The 21,157-nt window shown below is 46.6% G+C and overlaps 1 protein-coding gene across 4 annotated transcripts; it reads left to right on the forward strand.

The window, feature by feature from the left end:
• Positions 1-1,877: 1,877 nt before the first annotated feature.
• Positions 1,878-20,441, forward strand: MEIOSIN (meiosis initiator). Of its 4 annotated transcripts, none has more exons than XM_028742127.2 (14): positions 1,878-2,003; positions 3,887-3,966; positions 5,066-5,156; positions 5,366-5,465; positions 6,548-6,676; positions 7,179-7,403; positions 7,887-8,010; positions 11,194-11,297; positions 11,584-11,730; positions 13,428-13,504; positions 14,658-14,777; positions 15,914-16,170; positions 18,202-18,291; positions 19,488-20,441. In XM_028742127.2, the coding sequence occupies exons 2-14, from the start codon at positions 3,887-3,889 to the stop codon at positions 19,657-19,659; spliced, it is 1,716 nt and encodes a 571-aa protein (XP_028597960.2). In that variant the 5' UTR covers positions 1,878-2,003; the 3' UTR covers positions 19,660-20,441. The 4 variants fall into 4 exon arrangements, with proteins under 4 accessions (XP_028597960.2, XP_028597959.2, XP_077788413.1 ...); XM_028742126.2 differs by lacking the exon at positions 1,878-2,003 and adding an exon at positions 2,018-2,053; XM_077932287.1 differs by lacking the exon at positions 1,878-2,003 and adding an exon at positions 2,018-2,053 and having other exon boundaries at positions 11,587-11,730.
• Positions 20,442-21,157: the final 716 nt, after the last annotated feature.

Here is a 21,157-nt window from a genome sequence, read left to right on the forward strand (position 1 = left end):
GTGCCGCGAGACGTTGCCTGGTGTGCCGCGAGATGTTGCCTGGAGGGAGGCGGGCGAGTCGGGCAGCGAGAGGCGGGGCGACGGCGGCGAGGAGACGCCGCCCAGCGCGGGGCTCTCGCCGTCTGCCTGCCTGGCTGCCTGCGTGGCGCTGACGTCACGGGGCTGTAACGTGCCCCACATAGGCACACGCGGGGCGGCGAGCGAGCTCCCTCCCACATCCCATCGCCGCTCGCTTCGGCCGGCCTACTGGGCTGTCGCAGGCGGAAGGCCTGCGCATGCGCGAGGTTTTCGCGCCTTCGGGATTCCCTTCACGCCTTCCTCCTCCCGGGTCCTTGAGAGCGCGGGAAGCGGCAGCGCGAGACCGGCGTTGAGCCTGGTAGGTATTGCGCTTGCCAAGGCAGTCATTTGGGAAATGAAAACTTGCAAAGCAAGCAACCAGTTCAATCTGAAGTACGTGTATGCTTAATATCCTGTATCTGAAACCTGTTCTGCCCCCTCCCCCACACTTGGTGCCATTTTCATCTACACATGCAGCAGAGTAAGTTGACCCAGAATAGTACCAATTCAGATGGCAGATGGGAGAATGACAGTGCTGAATGCTTTCCCATGTAGAACAGTCCCTGCACATAAAAACCTAGCATATTTGGAAGAGGGATGCTAGCCTAACCATTACCTTCTATGCTGTTACTATTTTTTTATTTTTTTTTACATAAGTAAAAAGTGACCTTTCCCCATCTGGCATGGTGGTGTGCCTCGAGATTTTTTTCATGAAACAAGTGTGCCTTTGCCCAAAAAAGGTTGGGAAACACTGATCTAGACAACATCTTAAAAAGTAGAGACATCACCTTACCAACAAAGGTCCGTATAGTTAAAGCCATGGTTTTCCCAGTAGTGATGTATGGAAGTGAGAGCTCGACCATAAAGAAGGTTAAGCGCTGAAGAATTGATGCTTTTGAATTGTGGTGCTGGAGGAGACTCTTGAGAGTCCCATGGACTGCAAGAAGATCAAACCTCTCCATTCTGAAGGAAATCAGCCCTGAGTGCTCACTGGGAGGACAGATCCTGAAGCTGAGACTCCAATACTTTGGCCACCTCATGAGAAGACTCCCTGGAAAAGACCCTGATGTTGGGAAAGATGGAGGGCACAAGGAGAAGGGGACGGCAGAGGACGAGATGGCTGGACAGTGTTCTTGAAGCTACAAACATGAGTCTGACCAAACTGCGGGAGGCAGTGGAAGACAGGAGTGCCTGGCGTGCTCTGGTCCAGGAGGGCACGAAGAGTCGGACACGACTAAACGACTAAACAACAAATATTGTGTGTGAACCCCCCTGAGACGGCCGGTGATTAATAAAACTCTAATCATCACACCCACTGGGATTTGTATTTTCTTTCTTTCTTTCTTTCTTTCTTTCTTTCTTTCTTTCTTTCTTTCTTTCTTTCTTTCTTTCTTGGGGTTCGTGTGTGGAGACAAGCATATGAGGCAACATGTGCAGCTTTTCCCTAGCGATAAAAAGGGAGCAACAGGCTTCGGGTGCCACAAGGCACAGCAACAAGACCGGCGTCCTTTCAAAAAAGAAAGAAATAAGTTGGCAGCCTGGCTTGTTCTCACTTGCTCCAGCGAGTGAGGGCAAAGGGAAGAACTTCCGCTGCCTTCAGCGGAGGCAACTGGGCATGCGTCAGAGGGCGGCGCATGCTCTGTGGCGCTCACTGAGGGCGGGGGGGGGATTTTTGAAGGGAAGCTTCCCTCCCTCTCTTCCCTCCTCGATATGTAAAGCTTCCCCACGCGCTCCGCCTCCTCCCGTCGAGCTCGCCAATCAGAACGTCCGGCTTGCCGTTCCGCAGGCCCCGCCCCTTCCCTCTCGATGGCATTCGGGTCTGGTGCTCTTTCTCGCGCGTGCGCCCTCTCGCCTTTCCCTGCGCGGAATTTCACGGGCTGAGGCGAGCGCGCGCTTTCCCCTCCCCCTCCCAGCCCCGCCTTCCCTTTGCTTGGTTGTGAGCGAAGGTATCCCTGAGGGGACAGATTGGAGAGGGGGCTTTTTTTGTGGGATGGGGGTGGGTGGAATATTTTGCCCGCCCTTCACCTCAGTTTACGCCTTTTATCAATCCCACCATCACTGGAGAGATTTAGATTCTCCTCAGTAACTTCTCTTCTCCCTCAAACTCCCACCTTTCCTTCGCAATTCAATATAACCCGCTTTTTTTTTAGTTCCTAACCCCACCCCTCACATTACATTTTTGAAACACGGCCCCCAAGGCACACACCCCATAATTTCCCCCGCTCTGTGCCTCAGAATGGGTCTTGCTAATCCCATATAATTCTTCTTAATTTTTATTCAAAGGTCAAATGCGGATATCAAATACTGAAACGTCATCAACGCGCATGCAACCTCAGTTTCACCTCAGTTAATCCCCAGATCCCCTCTCTCCATTTGACCCAAAATCTTGAGGATTTCCTTGCCGCGTTAAAAACTTACAGGGACATCTCTGCCCCACATGGCACCCAATGGAAGTTGCTGCTACAGATGATATATCGAAGCCCTTCTAGACCTCTAGTCAGCTTTATCCATCTGAGTCTCGATCCATCTTTCACCCAAACGTGCTTTTGGGAACCCACTTCTTGTTTTGCTATACGTTTATATGGTGGTGGTGCTGCTGTCGTGAGCCACCTTAAATCAGGTCTTGATTCAATAAATAATTATAATTATAGACCCGCCAGCGGTTGACCATTGCTACCTCTGGCAGATCCCTTCCTATTGCCACCCAGTAGATGATGCCAACACAAACACTGTCAGAATTTACCTGCCCCCAAATTTCAGTTAAGTGACCCTTGATATCCCATTGTGACCCAGGGAGCCTCTCATCTCCCTCAAAAAAATGTCTCCTCCCTAAACAGGGCTGCCTTCAGATGTCTTCTAAAAATCCGAAGTTCATGAAAGTTCCTCTCTTATTGCTGTTCTTCTACTTTTGTCACCATGGAATTTTCATTTTTCTGTCTTTCCCTTTTATAATTTAGTTCCCCCCAGAATATATTACATTGTCAATTTTTCTTCCCCTGAACCTAAAATGGAAGCAAGGCAATAGCTTCCTTTTTGACCTGATATGAGAGTTTTGATGTAGTCTTCTCTCACTAGGATCTTTGCAAGGAAAACATTTTAGGTCAGGCTTGCCCAATTTATGACCTTCTGGGCCAGTTTTGGCACACCAGCTATATACTGTAACCCGCAAAATGGTCCTCTTATCATAGCCCCCAGGCCCCTAACACATTGCTTCTCAAAGATTTTGAAGTGGACCCCATCTGTAAACGTATTCAGACTTTCAGGACATGCTTGTAAAAGCTAACTCTCCCTTTCCTCCTCAACGACAGTAAATGGCAATACTGTTGCATCAGTAATTAACACTGAGCAAATTTATATTTTGCCTTTAATTATTAACGTTAGATTATAAAGGCTGTATATGTTTTGACAGGAGTTAAGCATTGTGCTTCGGAAAGGAGGGAGCAAGCCTGACTCTTAAGATGGCTGCCTGACAGTGATGTTATGTTGTTGGTCCAGTAAAAGAAATGAAAAACACTTTTTGCCACCCACAGTTCGAGGTTTTATCAGTTTTATCAGTTTTCTGGCTCACTAGTTGGGCAAGCCTGTTTTATATTGAGCAAGTGCTCTTTATAGTATTTGTTTGCCCTGCTGGAAAGGCGGCATTCTGGCTCCGGGGAATATACAGCAAATATAATTTGCTTCCCAGTTCCGTTTTTCCATTCCTTGTACCCCAACCCTTTCCCCTTTCCCTGTAGATTAATTCCCACCGCCCACTCTCTTCGCCTCCTTTTTTCTGCATCAGGAATTAACAGTATTTCTCTCTCACACCCCTCACCTTTCTCTGTTACAGATGTGGGACCAGATTGGATGTGTTTGCTCTGAGGAGTTGCAGCCAAACGGCAAGAATTCCCAACAGAATTCTGGTGACAGGTAAGGGGCGGGAGGAAGAAAACAGCTTGAAGCCCTACATCGGGGATGGGAGACCTGTGGCGCTCCGGGCTCTCAACTCCATCAGTCCCAGTCAGCATGTCCAATGGTCAGGAACAATGGGCATTGTAGTGCAACATCTGGAGGGCCATGGGAGTCAGAATTAAAGTGCTACCTATCAATCTACAGTGGTACCTCGGGTTAAGAACTTAATTCGTTCCGGAGGTCCGCTCTTAACCTGAAACTGTTCTTAATCTGAAGCACCACTTTAGCTAATGGGGCCTCCCGCTGCCACCATGCCGCTGGAGCACGATTTCTGTTCTCATCCTAAAGCAAAGTTCTTAACCCGAGGTACTATTTCTGGGTTAGCGGAGTCTGTAACCTGAAGTGTATGTAACCCGAGGTACCACTGTATTTATTTTCTTGCAGTTACATCCCACTCTTAATTCCATCCTGGAGCCCAAGGTGGCATTTACATGCAGGGGCAGACTTTAGACTTTAGAATTTCAACAAAGCTTTGTGCGAGCCCAAAAGTTGGCAGCCCGCCCACACCTCTCACCAGTGGCATGTGGTCAGGGGGACTAGGCTAGTCCCCTAAATGTTCCCTGTAAATTAGAGTATTAAAGCCTGGTGCCTCCTTCCCAAAGTCTAGGAAGCTTCTGCCTGGCTTAGGGAGGGAGGCACAGTGCTCCTACGGGTTCCAAGAGCCAAGGAGGCAGCTGCCTGGCGCCTCATTCCCAGAGCCCAGGAAGTTTATGCACTGAGCAGACCCACACCTGCTTGGCTTCAACAAAAGGGTGTTCTCGACACACTTCATTGGGAGTACGTCCAACTGAATACGGGGGTGAGAAGGTATTCTATGGAAACATATATCTAGGATAGGATTGCAGAGTTAATAATGTGTATCTGAAGGTTGCTTTGCTCCACAGCACTATATGCAGAACTGCCTATACATGAATAAATGAGATTTTGTTTTCTGCTTTGTTATCATTTTATTCTTAGCTATTAAAAGATAGCAAGCATCAGCATTTTAAAATAATATTAAAAATTACCAACTGACTTTTGAAGGAAGTGTCTGACTCCTTCCTTTAATTCTCAACAGAAGAAAATGCAGTAACTATACCAACACACTTAAAGAACTGGCTCAGATGTTGCCCATCCCTATGCGGACTAGCTGCAAGAGGCTGACAAAGGTACTGTACTGCAGAATTTACCGTGTGCATTCAAAGAAGCTTTCTGATTTGCACAGTTGGAAATTGGCCCTGGCTCTTCAGAGAGTTTAATATGTGTCGCACATGGGGCCTTGTGGCGTTGCTGCTCCCAAATTTTACACTGGTAGGAATTGCAAACATTCCTCTTTTTATTTCCTCTCATTTGCTTTGGATTGTCTGACTTGAAACAGAAAGAAATTCTCCTCCGGGTCCTCCACTACATTGAACATTTGCAGGCGAGCGTTGATACGGCCAGATCGGTTCTCCAGGTCCGTTGCGGAGAACAGAAAGGTAATACAGCACCAAAGGCAGGCAGAGAAGGCAGCAAAACTTAACAAGTTACCGTATTTTTTGCTCTATAAGACGCACCAGACCACAAGACGCACCTAGTTTTTGGAGGAGGAAAACAAGAAAAAAAATATTCTGAATCTCAGAAGCCAGAACAGCAAGAGGGATCGCTGTACAGCGAAAGCAGCGATCCCTCTTGCTGTTCTGGCTTCTGGGATAGCTGCGCAGCCTGCATTCGTTCCATAAGACGCACACATACTTCCCCTTACTTTTTAGGAGAGAAAAAGTGAGTCTTATAAAGCAAAAAATACAGTATGTTGCAAGTGTTGTGAATTAAGAACAAAGAAAGGTATGAGGCCACAAAAGGGTTAATTAATCGGACACAGATAACTGTCTGGGAAGGGTGGGGGAGTAATGTGAGAATGACTGCCCAAAAGGAGCTAAGGAGTGAATTGAGGCAGCCTGTAATGCAAGATTGCAAATAGTCTCTCTCCTGAACTCCTGTGGTGAGAACTGCCTCCTAGTGACCAAGCAGGAAATCTTGACAGAAGTTTGCTCTTTTCTTCTGGGTTACAAATGAGCATGTGTGAGTTTATGCCTTCAGCAGAGTGTGGGTTTTTCTGGTTCTAGAATTAACACAGTCCATTTTTTTATATTAAAGCACCTACATAACCTAGGAACTGTACGTAAATCAAAAAATAAAGAAAACAAGCCTTGCCTTCAGACTTGCAACCTATTCAGTGGTTGAGGACCAAAGAAAGGGGACTGTAATATAGAGATAGGAAGTCAGTTTAGGGAATGATGTGATGAAAAGATGAGGTTTTATTGGGTATTTAATGAGGAGCCAGGAAGTAAAAGATTCCAATGTAAGGGCAAAAGGGGGACACTTGAGGGATGGAAAGTGTGATTTTGGCTTTTTGGACAAAGAGTACCGGTGGAAAGATTAGAATAATGAGGGTGGAATGGGGGGAAAGGTAGAGAAATAAGTGGAAGCAAGGGAGTGAAGGCATGTTGGGGTCAGGTAATGTAGAGGATTGAAAAGTCTGAAAGACCTTAATGGACAATTATCTCATTTATGAAAACAGGAGGGTCTGAGCAGATGGCGGCATCTGCCCTGAAGAGAGGACAAAGAGAAGCCACACCACGAGCGAAGAAAACCAAGCCTCTGGGCGTCTGCAAGAAACCTAGGAAGAGGAGACGCACTCGCAAATCAGGTTGCAGAAAGGATCCTGCAAGTGCTGTGTTCCACAACCTCTTACGTTATGTGCTTCAATCTGTTAGGCCTTTCTTTTCTCCTACCTTCACAGGACCGGCTGCAGCAGACCCCTCCCCACCAACCCATGAGGCTGATGGCAGGGGCCAGAGTGGAGCTCGGATAGGCTGCGGATTGGGTGCAATGTGCCTTTTGCTTTTGGAGTGGGGGTGATGTGGAGAAGGAGTACCTGCACTGCACGGCTAAGAGGGGAAAGCAGGTTACTTGGTCTATGTGTCCAATCTCAGAGCAGGGCAGCATGTATTGGAGGGAGGGGGCTCTTGAACCAATGAAGTTTGAGGCTACAGATGGACCTGCAAGGCTTCTGAGGTTTCCTCATGTTTCTACTCCACATGGGCATAAGAGTCTCACCTTTACTTAGCAAATGTGCCTGATGCCACAGGGCAGGAGACTGCGATAGCTGAGACTCTGCTCAATAACCCTTGTGTCACTTGTTTCTGCAGAGCGGCGAGGGGCGAGCAAAAAAGCGTGCAAGTGCCTTGCTTTGGAGACTGGGAAGGGCTCTTCCCACTCTGACATGCGCAGAGAGGAGAGCATGTCTGCCGTGGAAGAGGTGTCTGCGCTCCTTTCGTCCTCCCAGAAGCAATCCCCTTTCTTTCCCAGCTTCCAAGTTCCAGTGTCAGAATATTACCGGCCTGCAAGCGCTCCCTTTCTGGACATCACCAAAGGTGGAGTCCCGTTCTGTCCTGCAGGGGTGGTTTCCTTGATGTTTTCTGGGCGGTTTTTGTGTAAAGATTTTAACAAAGAGCAAGGGCACAGTGGTAACCAAAGTGAGACTGCTATGTTGTTGTTGTTTAGTCGGGTCTGACTTTTCGTGACCCCATGGACCAGAGCACGCCAGCATTCCTGTCTTCCACAGCCTCCCACTGTGTCCAGTATATTAAAGATTAACCTATGGGGGGGGGATCTGCAGTCCAGTTTATATCAGTTGTTTCTAAAGGAAATTCAGGTTTGGACTTTTATCGGACCTTGAAATGGAGCCCTTAACCTTGGGGAGAGGTCACCAGGAGCTGTTCTCTGCGTGCTGTTCCTAGTCGTACTTGGCTGTAATAAAACTCTCTTTCTGTAGCTCACAGAGGATGGAGTGAATGGGCTCTGCAAAGTTTCTAACAACTCTCCCCTTCCCCTCCCATTGTCACTGTTACTGGCAGACTGGAACTTGGGTCGCAGCCAAGAGGAAAGCAAGGATGGAGATGTGTTTTCTGTGTGTGCAGCACAAGTAGCGTACGAAGAGCTGCGTCAGTATTCTGAAGGACCTGGACATTCACCAATGGGGTAGGAGCAGAGAGTGGATAATTGGCAGCTTGTAAAGTTGAGTTCCCACGAGGGAGTAGCTTGAAGCAGACCTCTGGCCTGGAACTCGTTTTTGACAAAGACCTTATGTTTCGAACTGGGCAGGGGTTGGAGAGCCAAAAGTATAGGCTTTATTGGATTTCTGTATCACCCTTCATCTGAGGATCACAAGGCAATACAAAAGCACAAAAAATGCATAACATAGAAACAAACAAACAACAATACCTGCCACAGATTGTTTAATTAGCCAAAGGCCTGGGAGGAGAAGAGGAATGTTTTGGCCTGTCACTTTGCCTCTGAAATCTCCAACTATCCACCTAAACTGCTCACTCCCATTTGGCTGTGCCTGGCCTCTTTCGCAAGTGTAGAGATGGGCGACTTCTGGTTTTCAAAATCACAATATGTCATCAGCTGAACATTGTGATATACCAATAATATCACTATGTCTGAAATAAGGATGGAACTATGCAGAGGCAAAAAGTAGGGCTGGGCGATATCTGGTTTTCAACATCATGATATATCACCAGCTAAACATTGCAATGGGACTTGGGTGGCGCTGTGGGTTAAACCACAGAGCCTAGGACTTGCCGATCAGGAGCTCGGCGGTTCAAATCCCTGCAATGGGGTGAGCTCCTATTGCTCGGTCCCAGCTCCTGCCAACCTAGCAGTTCGAAAGCACGTCAAAGTGCAAGTAGATAAATAGGTACCCCTCCAGCGGGAAGGTAAACAGCATTTCCGTGCACTGCTCTGGTTCACCAGAAGCGGCTTAGTCATGCTGGCCACATGACCCAGAAGCTGTATGCTGACTCCCTCGGCCAATAAAGCGAGATGAGCGCTGCAACCCCAGAGTCGTCCGTGACTGGACCTAACGGTCAGGGGTCCCTCTTTACCCTTACCTTTAAGCATTGCAATATATTGACATATCACCACGTCTGAAGTATGGAGCTATGTAGAAGCATCGGTTGGCTTCATGGTTTGTCACACATGTGTGATTTTTGCATCACACACATACGATTTGCAATACATTGCCAGGTCAATAATTATGAAACTGATATCACGATAATTGGACTTCAAACCAGTTTTGGATGATATATCAATATATTGCCCAGCCCTACGCAAGAGTCAGCAGGCGAGGTGCATAGAGGGTGGCAGGGGTATTATTTTATTATCATTTAATTATTTAATTCATATCCCACCTTTCCCTCCAAGGAGCTCAAAGTGGTGTTCATGTTCTCCCCCTACTCATTTAATTCTCACAACAAGCAAGGTAGGTTGGACTGAGAGGCAGGGCCTGGCCCACGGTCACCCAGGGAGCTTCATGGCCAAGTGGGGATTTGAACTCTGGTCTCGCAGGCACTAGTCAGACACTCTAACCATTATGCCACACTGGCTCTCACAAAGGGTAAAAGATCCCTTTGCCTATATCCCTCCTTGTGCAAGTCCAATTGCCTACATTACATAATATAATGGTAGAGGGGGCATTTAGGATTTGTTCGGCGGGAATGTTGGAAACGTAGGAAACCCAAGGGCAGGGCTTCAGATTGAGCCCCTGTGCCACCAGTTTCTTGTCCCTAATGTAAACCAGCAACAGGGAAGTTGTGCAGCACTGAAAGGTGCGCTCTGTGTGTTACTAGGACAAAAATGGAAAACAGATAAGGTACCAACGAAAGAAGAACGGCATCTCAAACTGTTAGAATATGCGGAGTTAGCAGGCATGACCACTAGAATAAGAAAATAAAATGATAAAAGATGTAAGGAGGACTGGATATTATTTATTGATTATATGAAAGTTTATTATAACCTGACAATTAGCCTAGCACAGGCGTCAGCAAACTTTTTCATCAGGGGTCGGTCCACTGTCCCTCAGACTTTGTGGAGGGCTGGACTATATTTGGGGGGGGAGGGGGATGAACGAATTCCTATGCTCCACAAATAATCCAGAGATGCATTTTAAATAAAAGCACAATTTCTACTCATGTAAAAACACGCTGATTCCCGGACCATCTGCGGGCCAGATTTAGAAGGCTATTGGGCTGGATCCGGCCCCCGGGCCTTAGGTTGCCTACCCATGGCCTAGCAGGATGGTAATATTTTCAGCAGCGTAAGTTAGAACTAGAGCTTAACAGGAGGAGCAGAGAAAGATGGGGGAAACTAAGAAAACGTGAGAGGAAGTGGAAGATAAAAGGAACCATGGAAGGAGAGGAAGGAAAGTCCATCAATGACTGGTGTAATGTAATATGTAATTTTCTTTTTCCTATTTCCTATTACTTTCAGGGGGGGTTGTCTTGTTTCTTGTGTTGAAATCTATCAGAAATGCAAATTTAAAAAAGGAAAGAAAGAAAGAAAGAAAGAAAGAAAGAAAGAAAGAAAGAAAGATGTTCAAAATATTCAGAACCAGAAACTCCAGCGGGTGTAGAATGCTGCAGCGAGGCTCCTCACAGGGTCTCTGCCATGGGAGCATATTCACCCAGTGCTTTTCAAACTGCACTGGCTCCCGGTGGAGTACAGGGTCAGATTTAAGGTGCTGCTTTTGACCTTTAAAGCCCTTCACGGCCTAGGAACCTCGTACCTATGAGACCGCCTCTCCCGGTATGCCCCACGGAGAGCCCCAAGGTCCATAAATAGCAACACCCTAGTGGTCCCGGGCCCTAAGGAAGTTGGATTAGCCTCAACCAGAGCCAGGGCCTTTTCAACACTGGCTCCGGCCTGGTGGAACTCTCTGCCTCATGAGACCAGGGCCCTGCAGGATCTGATTTCTTTCCGCAGGGCCTGTAAGATAGAGTTGTTCCGCCTGGCCTTTGGCTTGGAGCCAATTTGATTCCCTCACTTTCTTTTTTCCTTTCCTTCTCCTCCTACGATGAGGCTATACTTTAATATTTTAATGTTGTATTTTAATTTTGTTTTTAAGTTGTAATCATTCAACTTGTTTTTATTATTGCTTGTAAGCCGCTCTGAGCCCGGCCTTGGCTGGGGAGGGCGGGGTATAAATAAAAAATTATTATTATTATTATTATTCTGTAGGCCCAACTCAGGACCTTGTATCTCTTGAGTCCCCTCTCCACACACCCCCACATCCCCAATATGCTCTTCTTTTTCACTGCTGGCATCCTTAAATTTTGCTATAGCACCCCTTGACTGCCTTGGCGACCCTCTCTATTCTTTCAGGCAAGAGCTTGTGCATTATTATTCCTCTTGTGAGGAAGAAGAGGAGGAAGCATCCAGAGACAGCCCTTGGCTCTCTACTCAGTCCCCAGTGAACAGTTCCCATGGTAAGCTGCAAGCAAAGCTGTGGAAAGGCCCAGGAAAAGGCATTGCTGGAGGGCAGGGTGCTGGGGCTTTGATGCAGGGAAGCTGCAGGGCTGCAAAATGCCGTGTGCTCCTGAGCGTGTCTGCTTGGAACCAGCCCCACTAAATCCAATGGGATTTACTTCCCCAGTGAGCATGTTTAGGATTGCAACTGAAATGCCACTGACATGCTTTGCACTGTGGTTGCCGTCTTCCAATATTCAGCAGTCTTCCAGAAATGGGGCACAAAATCTCGCTCTCTTTTCTTAGCAGGAAGCATGCAGCTATGTTCCCCTCGGATTGAGGCCCAAAGCAACACTTGCTCGGATTTGGGGCTGAGCCCTTCCCTTTTCACCTCTCCTGCTCGGCTGCTTCCTAGGCATATCCTCCACGGCAGCCAGGATGAGCTTTCCCCAGGTAAAGTTGCAGGAAGGAGTGGCCCAGTTGTGCCTCTTGCTCCAAGTGTCTCCTCTTCCTGTCCCTGCAAGGAGGGGTTAGTAGGCACATCACCTTCCCTGTGAAATCAGTTTTATACACAGTATTTTTCAAATGCAGAAATGCAAGAAAATGCTTCATGTTATTTACAAAAAATAAATGAGGCAGGGGAGAATCCAAAGTATGTGCTAATGTTGTTGTTGTTGTTTAGTCGTTTAGTCGTGTCCGACTCTTCGTGACCCCATGGACCAGAGCACGCCAGGCACTCCTGTCTTCCACTGCCTTCCACAGCTTGGTCAAACTCATGTCTGTGCTAATGAAAAACTATTTAAACAAGCAGAATATATTATTCAAGTACTTTGCTCATATATTTTGCATGACAGTGTTTCTTGAGCAATGGAGAACCCTTAATCCTATCCCACCCCCCACCCCCCGCTCTCTGGAAGTCTTAATCATTCCTCTCCCCCTTTTCTAGTTTCCAATATATATACAGTATTTTTAAACGTACTACTTTTCATTTTATAAGCTTATCTCTGCAGCTATAAGGGCTGAACATTTTACTGGGGGGAAACTGGGATTTTCAGGCCACTAAGGCAGCCATCCACTATCAACTTATTTTAGAAGAGAGTGCACAGTTATAATCCTCCGATGAAACCTATGTGTAACACAAAGCATCTTTCTCTTCTCCATTAAATATTAAATATATGCATGGATAGAAGGCAAATCCCTGACTGCAAATTACAACCATAGCGTACAAAATAAACTATTCCATCTGGTTCCTCCAAATAAATATCTCTGTGTGCTTTAGGATTGGCCCAATCTCTTCCTCTGCCTCTTATACTCTGGAGGAGCAACAGAGAAATCTGTTTTTGTGTAATTAAATGACATGTGGCGTTTGCTACGTTCTCCCCTAGATGTGTTGCTTCACAAATAAGAAGGCATTATGTTGATTGGTGAGAGATGGTTCTGTCTTCTCCTGAAACAATTGTGCTGAGCTACAAGGTTGTTTAAGGGAGGCAGGTGGCACTGTGGGTTAAACCACAGAGACTAGGACTTGCCAATCAGGTGGTTGGCGGTTCGAATCCCCGCGACGGGGTGAGCTCCTGTTGCTCGGTCCCTGCTCCTGCCAACCTAGCAGTTCGAAAGCACGTCAAAGTGCAAGTAGATAAATAGGTACCGCTCAGGCGGGAAGGTAAATGCCGGCTCCCTTGGCCAATAAAGCGAGATGAGCGCCGCAACCCCAGAGTCGGTTGGTCACTACTGGACCTAATGGTCAGGGGTCCCTTTACCTTTACCTTACAAGGTTGTTTTGCATTGGCGGTTAATGAAATGCAGAGCTGCACCTCCACAGAATTATATGGGCATAGTGTATGTAATTCTACTACTGAGCATTTCTCAGAATGCAGCTCATCGGTGTCTTGGATACTTCATAGTCCTCTACAGTAGATTTCATTCCTTCAACAGTCACAATATTACCCTTTGGGGTGGGATTTACATTTGGGTAAATTGTGACACGCTGAGAGACAGGCAGAGGGAAACCTGAGAGCAAATCAAAAAACTGGAACTTGATGGGTTCCGCACCTGCTTTGATTTTGGGATAAAGTTCATCTGAGATGTGGATAACCTTCTTTGAAAGTGCTTGCTTGAGATTTAGTGGAACCTTGTTTGTTATCCTGCAGTGTTATTTGAAGATGTGTATCTGTCCCCTCAGTCTAGCAGTTTTTCTCAAGCCCTTTCAGGAACCCTCTTGAGAAAGGTAAGTGCATTGCCCCTCAGCTTTATGTATATTAATCCATCTCCTCCATTTTTCATTCCAAGTTGAGCCATCAATACACCTTGTGAGAGTGAGTTCCAAAATTTAACCACGCTCTGTGCGAAGAAATACCGTATTTTTTACTGTATAAGACTCACTTTTTCCCTCCTAAAAATAAGGGGAAATGTGTGTGCATCTTATGGAGCGAATGCAGGCTGTGCAGCTATCCCAGAAGCCAGAACAGCAAGAGGGATCGCTGCTTTCACTGCGCAGCGATCCCTCTTGCTGTTCTGGCTTCTGAGATTCAGAATATTTTTTTTCTTGTTTTCCTCCTCCAAAAACTAGGAGCGTCTTGTGGTCTGGTGCGTCTTATAGAGCAAAAAATACGGTACTTCCTTTGGTCTGTTTAGAATCTTGCAACATGCAGCTTCACTGGATGTTCCCAGTTCTAGCCTTATGAGAGAGGGAGAAAAACTCTTCTCTCTCATCCTGTGGTCATTATGGCTTCTTTTCAGGGTGCAGTTCCTGGAAAAGGTGATGATGGGGCCTCTTGTGACATCCCCTGGGGATGGGCACTTAGGTGCCTATCCAAAAACAGTGGCCCAGTTAAGTAATCATTCCCTTTGTCTTCACCTGTCATGGGAGGCTCATTCGCTTATGTCCATGGAGGGGTGGCTTTGGTTGTCTTCTTTATAGCTAAATCTCAGAGTCTCTTCCTCCCAACTTTCTTGGGCATGGGCAATAGATCAGCAACCTGCCTCTTCATGACTTGTTGTGAAAGCTCTCTGCAGACACTTGCAAACTGGCCTGCCTAGAAATGACGTATGTGTAGTAATCTAAATATTTGTTTTATTTCTGTCCGAATACACTCATCTCTCTGATTTATGTGGTTTGTGATACAGTCTCTGTAGTTGTCCAATGTGTTTGCACCCCATGTGCAGTTACATTGCTCTGGGCCAAACTGTGCAGTTTAATTTCAAGGAATTAAGGGCTGGTGGAATCTAGGCTAGGATCATATTGCAGCGATAGAAAACACATCTCTGTTTTCAAAGAAAAACTGTTTTAATTATAATCTGTTTTTCTGTGCACCACCTCCCCTTTTAAGATTCTGTCTGCTAAGGTCCCCACCTCTAATTTCTTCCTTCGCCTCTTGCAGTCGGCATTCACGCTGGATCACTGCTACCTTTCCTACAACGAAACAGGTAAAAGCAATTCCAGCCCCGTGTCACGAATGAATGGGAGAACATCTTTATGGAACAAACAGCATCTTCAAGAGGTGAGAAGAAGGTTGTAGAGATGGGGGTGTTAACTTTGTGTGTGTAGGGGAACCTCCTCTTCCATTACTGGAAGCGTGATTGACTGGTTCAATGATTCTCCTATACATTTGGGGGTCATATAGTTAATCCACACACACACACCCCACCTGCAAGGCATCAACTTCTATTTATTCATCCCAAATAAGGAACTTGGTTGTTCTCTGTTGTTTCGACCTTGTATTCTTCTTTCAATTTGAGGCTCCACTGAAAGGTCATTTGGGTCAGTGAAGTCCTAATTACACGCACTCCTCTTTCCTCCAGGCAAACAAAAAGCTTTATCAAAGTTCAAGGGCACATTCCAACCAGGTAAAAACAGTCAAGGAAGGTACAGAGCAGGGCTTGAGAGGGGCATGACTGTGGGTGAGTTGTAACCTAGGGAAAGTCCCAAGGTCCATAGAGAGAAACCTTGAGTGGTCCCCAGACCTAAGGTTCCCACCTCCTGTTACAGAAATTTAGACTGGGGATTGTTACAAACACCACATATTAGCCCTGTATAATTTTGCACTTCTGTACCATTTCATACTGTTTACAGGAAACTGAAGTCAGTTGTCAAATACAGTTCATTGTGTTTTTAGGGTTTTCTTAAAACTGCGACATAATTGGGTAGGGGAACTCTATTTGTGTTTGATGTCAGATTAGCAAAGTGATTTATTTTTTTTTACAAGAACACTGGGGTTTAATTCATTTAGTACGATTTTTCTTACCCAGAAAAAAGACTCTGTTTTTATTTACAGTCGTACCTCAGCTCCCGAACACCTTGGGAGTCAAACATTTTGACTCCTGAATGATCGAAAACCAGAAGTGAGTGTTCCGGTTTTCGAATGTTCTTTTGGAAAATGAATGTCCGACGGGGCTTCTGATTGGCTGCAGGGGCTTCCTGTAGCCAATCAGAGGCCGCACTTTGGAAGTCAAACGAGCTTCCAGAAAGGATTCTGTTCGACTTCCGAGGTATGACTGTATTTAACAAAATTTACACATTGTTAGATTGTAGTAAAACCTCTCAGCGGTGTGCAGATCATTTGGACCAGATGGCGCAATTCCACACGCCTCTTCCTGCCCTGAGTAGCCTGACTCCCCTTCCGCCTTCTCCTGTCAGGAAACAGCCACCGCCAGGCCTGAATTCCCAGCATCTTCCAGTGATGAGAACAGCGACAGCACCTGGACGCCACCATCCAAGAGGGTGAGGCCATCTCAGGTCAGCTGCCAGAAGAAGATGAAGAAGGTGGTCAGGAGGCAAAGGCGCCGGCCAGCAGCCTGTGAGAAGCGTAGCAACTCATCTCCTCTGCAGCTGAAAAAGAAGTGCGTGAACGGCTTCATCATGTTTTGTCGCCTGAACCGCAAGCACTACATCCGGTGAGAACTGGAGGGCAGCAAACTCTTAAGGAGAGGCTGAAATCTAGGCCGGTCTGGATGGAACCAGGGCATGAATCCCTGTAGCGAAATTCACCATATCCAGTTAGGATTGCATCTGGTTTTTCAGTTTAAGATCGTAAAAGGCACCCCTTGCCACCACCTGTACTTCCACAGATAATGTAGTATCCAGGAGGAAGCCCAGAATGCAAACTTGGTCTATTAGGGGAAGTGCAGTCCCATCCAGTTTCACATGATATCCATCTTGAACTGGTAGCTTTCTCCACACTCCCCCACACCCCGGCTTGTCTGGATTAAGTTTAAGTTGGTTCACCCTCATTCATCTCAAAACTGCCTCCTGCCTTCTGCAGCCACTTGAAAGCCATAGAAGTCCCATCAGACATTCGGCTTCCGAAACGATGTTCGAAAACCGGTACACTCACTTCCGGTTTTCAATCGTTCAGGAGCCAAAACATTCGACTCCCAAGGCATTTGGGAGCCGAGGTACGACTGTATTTAGATAAAATGCCTCCCCCGCCCCGTGTGCTAGATTTGATTATTATTATTTTTTCTGTGTTCCAAAATCTCATTAATTTCCATTACACACAGGTCATAATAATAATCCCTTATACAACAACTGCAATATTAATGACTTCTATTTGTGTTGACTCATTAAATGATTTTTAAAACTACAAGTGAGGAGCTCAAACTACTGGTATATCCTTGTTCTTCCTGTGTGTGGCAATTATTCTGTCCGTGGTTTTTCTTGCTGACCTTGTAAGATGTTGTGTCTTTCTTTCCCCTGGTTGTTGCTGTCATCTGTCATGTCTTGGGAGGAGCTGATATCCCATTGTTGTTCCAGTTTTAGATTTTTTTGCCTGCCCCATTCTGAACACCCAGTGCAGATTCTGTCCTTCCCGACAGAGCAGAATAATATTTAATCAAGTGGTGCTGTGGGTTAAACCACAGAGCCTGGGACATGCCGATCAGAAGGTCGGCGGTTCGAATCCCCAAGACGGGGTAAGCTCCCGTTGCTCGGCCCCTGCTCCTGCCAACCTAGCAGTTCGAAAGCACGTCAAAGTGCAAGTAGATAAATAGGTACCGCTCCGGCGGGAAGGTAAGCGGCATTTCCGTGCGCTGCTCTGGTTCTCCAGAAGCGGCTTAGTCATGCTGGCCACATGACCCGGAAGCTGTACACTGGCTCCCTCGGCCAGTAAAGCGAGATGAGTGCCGCAACTCCAGAGTCGGTCACGACTGGACCTAATGGTCAGGGGTCCCTTTACCTTTACATTTTAATGTCAATTTTCCCAGCCTAACCCTGAACAAATAGGTAAACTGTTCAAAGCTTCCAAAGAGTGTTCTGTGCAGTGGGAGGGATTCCCATAATTGGGTTGGGGCGACTACTGGGAACACTTTTTCCTACCCCAATCACCCTTGCATCTGTCAACTGCACAACTCTCTGTTGCAATTACAAATCTGTCCCCTAGTCAAGAATTTGAGACTTGTATTAAAGGCCCAACTTCTAGGACTCAGCACCTGCACAGGCTGTGCTTGTGTGTTTCTCAGCCACCCTGAATACATTTATTTTTAAATCCCCCCTATATGAAAGTTGAGATGCCAATGATTTTATCAAGACCTGTAACCAGGGAGAAGAACATTGCAACATCACAAGCTGTCTCTGGGAACGGGCCTAGATTGGGTTGCACTTCTGTTGCCTGCTAGCTGATTTAATGATAAAATTCTAGGTACTTCAAGGGAAGAATATCTTCTGCACAAGCTCCTTGCAGCCATGGGCTGGCAAGGTGTGTGTTTGGGCGGGGGTGGGGAGGGAGGGGTTAGGTTTCATTCAGGTGTGTGCGCATGCTAGTTTTTAAACACTGGTCTCTATGGAGAGCAAAAGCCTAGCTTGGCAGGGGGTTGCCAAGGCAACCTGCTTCTCTTGAAACCTCAAGGGAACATGGGGACATTGGCAAAGCCTCACGTGCGCCCGCCTCTTGTGAATCTGGATGACCAAACCGTCTTTTCTCTTGGCAGTGCTTGCCCAGGCATGGCCTCCACAGTTGCTACGAGAGAGCTGGCCCAGCTGTGGCGTATGATGACGAAGCAAGAGCGGAAGCCATATTGGTATGTCTGGCGCTGATCAAAACACGCTGTGGCATGAGGCTGTTCCTTGGGTAGTCACCCAGCAGGCCAGTTTCTAGGTCAGCACTGTGGTTCAAGGACACAGATGTGATAGAGCTCCTGTTTTGCAGGCCAAATGTCCAGGATAAATCTCCAGCACCTGCAGTTTAAAAAGGACCTGTTGTTGTTGTTTCCTTACCAGCCTGTCACCATGAGGTCCCAGGGCAGCTCACAAAGATTTGGAAATAACAGTATTAAAAATAGTTAAAACAGATTGCAGTCAAGAGAATAGGCTGGGTCCTAAAATGTTTATCTCAGGCATCAAATGCCAGGGTGAACAGGCGAGTCTTTAGAAAGTCCTCCTAATGGTGCAGCGATAAAACTGGAATTACATTTGCAGAAGTTAAGCAGGTTCTGGTATGGTTTCAAATTGGATGGGGGACCGTGTGTTGAGATTCCTGCATATTGAGGGGAGGCGGGTTTGGACTGAATGACCCTCCGGCTCCCTTCCAACTCTACAATTTTATGATTCAGCATCCAGTAAAAACTGCACGGGTGAATCCCTGTGGAGAGGGAATCCTCCAGTTTAAGGGGCTGCCACAGAGAATTCTCCCTGAGAATGGGAAAGACCATGGAGAGCTGCTGCCAGTCAGAGTAGACAGTACTGAGCTAGATAGACAAATTGTGAGGGTTGGTCTAAGGCAGCTTCCTATGTATATCTCAGGGTGTTGGATCCTTTTGGTAGGAAGCTTTGCCTTTCTATCTCCCTGTGAACTTAACCATGAAAAGAAAGAGATTCCAATTCCAAGTGCTTCTGTCATTTGGTAACTTGAGCGCATACAACAGTTATATGAGCTGTTATCATGTTATGATCCACTGTGCAGCATCCTCTCCATCACGCAGGGAGGTTAACGAGTGTTTGTTTATATTTGATTTTTCTAAAATCAGGCACTCATTAATCGGCAAGGGGGGGGGGGGTCGTGTTATGATTATCACCCCCTGTCGCTTCATGGCATAAGTGAAGTTCCCTTGCGTTCCAATTCACATCGCCTTGTTTTTGTCACCTCGTAATGGCAGCCATCACATGGTGGCTTCGTTATGTGCCGCGTTCACTGCAATCTGGCGATTACAGATGAATTGTCGGCCGGAAATAAGCACTTGAGTGATAAGCTTATCATTTTATGTTGCATCTCTTCCAGCATGAAAGCTCGGCGGTTCAGCCGCCTGAATAATCGCATCGTGAGGGACGACTTCTCCAGTGGGGAGGAGGACCCAGAGCCGCCCAAACCTTTCCACATGCTGCTCGCTGAAAAATCCCTCCATGGCTCCCAGACCTTTGGTGACCTCTCTTTACTCAAGCTTATCCCCTGACTCTTCGCACTGTAACGGTAATGGCGTATCCATTCATGGGAAAGATGGCCCTTTACTCCGGTCTGTTATCAATGGTTACAGAATTTTCCAGCTGATGGGTTTGCAATGAAGTGTGTGCTCCCTCCCCCTTTTCAGCAACATGCCAGACAACAGGGGCTCCATGGACCCCATTGGCTGGGACAGTAATGTAGGGGGTGTAGAAAAAAAGGGAGGAGACAGGAGTCCCTTTGTTGCCACCTGTAGCACATAAACACTCCCCTATTTTCTGCTCCTTTCTGCTGCTTGCACCCCACATCAGCTGCTGTGCCTCTGGCTTTCCAGAAGGTGGTTCCTGAGAAGGAAAAGCACAGGTGGACTTTTCCCAGTAACCACATGCATTTTATGTTATACTCCACCAGAGACCCACAGTGGCTTCCACTGTGTTTAAGGCTACCAAAGCTGGCCTCTGGTGGTCTGCAACATAATGTTAGCGACATTGGCAAGGGGAAGGGAAATCCCTGGGCCTGGGTGGTAGGACCATGCTTGGCCAACTGAAGTTTTGGCAGTTTACATGGGACTTAACCTTTGTTTTAGGACAGGGGTGGGGAACCGGTGGCCCTCCTCCTGTTGTTGGGTCCTGTAACCCCCATTAGTCCTAGCCAAATGTCTAAATGGTCAGGAATAATGGAAGTTACACTCCAGCAAAATCTGGAGGGCCACAAGTTCCCTGCCCCTAGCCAAGGAGCACTACTCCATTTGAAATGAATGTCTTTGATTTTGAAAAAAGGATCCGCGTGGCTTTTTTTAAAAAGTTTTTTTTAACCCTGACTAGCACCATGTCTAGCACAATGGAAAGTTGGGTGCCTGTTTTTCAAAACCCCAGGTCCATATTTATTGCCAAAGATTTTAACTCGTCATCCCCTTCACCAGAGTTTAGCTCAGGGAGTAAATTTTATCCTGCCCAGTCAGTTTAGTTCCTAGTACCTTAAGTTCATAGGAAAATTTTGCTGCAGCATTAAATGCAATTTCTGAAGTCCACATGGACTCGTTTGCTCCACAGCAGATTTGATGCTTTGTTACATAGTGAGTTGCTTCATGTGCTCTTTTGCTGTTTACCTGGAGCAAATGAATGAGTTTGAAGTTTGTTCTGGGTAGCATTGTGTCCCCACTGACACAATGGGCCTGTACAGCAGAAATCTTGAGGAAGGAACAATTCTATATCTTTGGTCTGTGGTTGAAAGGGAGTCAGAAAGACTCACTTGATACTGAGCTAACAAGGGTGGGTGCTTCACATTGAGAAAGTAGGGCGTCAGGAAGATTGTACTTATGAAGTGAGTGTCTATACAACATTTGTAGTTGGTTTACATCCTGCCTGGGGGAAACCTTCTCAGTCACCCATCCTTTTACCCACCTCTTAAATTATCCCTCCCCCTGTTCACAATCAGTTTGTGTTTGAAATTCTGTTTCAGGCTTGAATGGGCTTTTACCACAGTTGTATTTATGTATTTATATATTTATT

Source organism: Podarcis muralis, chromosome 7, assembly GCF_964188315.1.
Source record: "Podarcis muralis chromosome 7, rPodMur119.hap1.1, whole genome shotgun sequence".
NCBI lineage: Eukaryota > Metazoa > Chordata > Lepidosauria > Squamata > Lacertidae > Podarcis > Podarcis muralis.